At 40.7% G+C, this 2,011-nt stretch overlaps 1 protein-coding gene across 1 annotated transcript in view; it reads left to right on the forward strand.

Annotated features, from left to right (window-relative positions):
* Positions 1-2,011, forward strand: part of AGPAT9 (1-acylglycerol-3-phosphate O-acyltransferase 9) — a 124,340-nt gene that overhangs the window by 113,369 nt on the left and 8,960 nt on the right. The window contains exon 8 of the mRNA XM_006867728.1: positions 1,339-1,394. Coding sequence (XP_006867790.1) covers positions 1,339-1,394 — 56 coding nt within the window. The remainder of the gene's footprint in view (positions 1-1,338; positions 1,395-2,011) is intronic.

The following is a 2,011-nucleotide window of genomic DNA, read 5'->3' on the forward strand; positions in this document are numbered from 1 at the left end:
AGCTCCTTTTAATAAGGAAGACCATAGAAGAATTGATCCTTTTTGAGTTATCGTGTTGGAGGAGAATATTGAAAGTGTCATGGACTGCCCAAAGAACCAATAGACCCGTTTTGGAAGAAGTTCAGCCAGAGTGCTCCTTGGAGGCCAAGATGGCCAACCTTCGTCTCTCATACTTCGGACATACTGTCAGGAGGGACCAGTCACTGGAGAGGGATATCATGTTTGGTAAGGTGGAGGGTCAGAGAAAAAGAGGAAGACCCCTAACAAGATGGATTGGCCAAGTGGCAGCATAAATGGACTCAAAATGTGGCCACAGTAGTGAGGTTGGCCCAGGATCGGTCAGTATTTCGTTCTGCTGTGCATAAGGTTGCTATGGGTCAGTACCAACTCAATGGCACCTAACAACAACAACTGTTCTTATAAACAGTGTGCCCATACTCTTAAGAGTAAAATGGAAAGTACTTGTTGAAATTTGCTTAAAGTTTAACAAAATTGCCCCTCATCCTGCGATTATTCAGTCACGGGGCACTCTGGCAGCTGAAACGCTTTGGAACTCAGTTGCTATTGAGTTGACTTCTTGTGTGTCAGAATAGAACTGTACTCCATAGAGTGTTCAATGGCTGTTTTTTTTTTTTTTTTTTTTTTGGTAGTAGATCATCAGGCCTTTCTTCTCAGGTACCTCTGGCTAGACTCGAACCTCCAACCTTTTGGTCACCACTAACCCTTTGCAAATGCACTAACCATTTGCACCACTTAGGGATAGAAACCTCCCTTACCCTGACCCCTACCATTTTCTGGTGACCAGGGTTGGCAATATAAATGCTGGCTACAAGGTGGATAGGATCTAAGCTTTGACTTTGGCATTTCTCTACTTTCATATTTTATAGGAAGGCTCAGTCTGGCTCATTTATAGAGTCTTCTTAGGGTTACTAGCCATAAGGCAGACTGGTCCAGCAGTCTGTAGTCCCATATAAGCACATGGAGATGGGCACACAGAATTTATGACTTGGGAGCTCCAGAGTTCATGACATATGCCTGTGTGTTAGTGGTTTGTTTGTTTGTTTTTAAAGAGAAGGCGGGCCACTGAAAATTACTGTGAAATTACAGGAATTAAAGGAGCAGCTATCCTTATACTAGGTTAGAAAGGGAACTGGAGTTTACTAATATGTTATATCTTTTTTCCTTAAAGCAATAAGCTACTTACTGCTTTGTGATTATAGTAGTTTATCAAGAGTATCAGTATAGGATAGGATAGGACAGTAAACTCAAAAAGATACCAAAGAGGACTCCCATTTCTTTAAAGGTAGAAGTTCTTACTTTTTATTTTTTTCTTCACAGACTAAAGGAACATATTGCTGATAAGAAGAAATTACCAATATTAATCTTTCCTGAAGGTAAGAATGAGGACTGCTTTCCAAGCTATTGTGGATAACAAAAAATAATCACCTAAAGTGTATGAAGAAGAGCAGACTTATTGATCTGGTGGAAGCTGGTGGAACCCCTAAGATTATTGCTCTTACCCTTTAAGCCTGGAACTGAAGTAACTGCAGTAACTCAATTTCCAGCCCAACAGTAGACAGGCCTGTAAGATGAACAGTATCACCAATGATGTCTGTGTTCCTTAGAGATTGAAAGAGCAGCATTATCAGGGATGAAGCTCAGAAGAAGGACAGATGGCGATGATAAATACAGGGAAGGAAGTGGAAATATTATGGGGACTGGAATCAATGCCACTAACTAGGTCTGAAGTATATTGAATGGAAAGCCAATTTGTTCTGAAACTTTTATAGAAATTTCACAAAAAAGTTTAAGCTACAGGAATGGGATATCCTTCTCTAGTCTTTTAATTCCTCAATTTCTTTGCATGGAAGTCATCGTATCCCTTTTTTCACTTTTTTATCTTAGATGTTATTTCTGGGTTGTTGTTGTTGTTGTCAGGTGCCATCGAGTCGGAACCGACTCATAGCGACCCCATGCACAGCAGAATGAAACAATGCTCGATCCTGGGCCA

Source organism: Chrysochloris asiatica, unplaced genomic scaffold, assembly GCF_000296735.1.
Source record: "Chrysochloris asiatica unplaced genomic scaffold, ChrAsi1.0 scaffold00109, whole genome shotgun sequence".
Lineage (NCBI taxonomy): Eukaryota > Metazoa > Chordata > Mammalia > Afrosoricida > Chrysochloridae > Chrysochloris > Chrysochloris asiatica.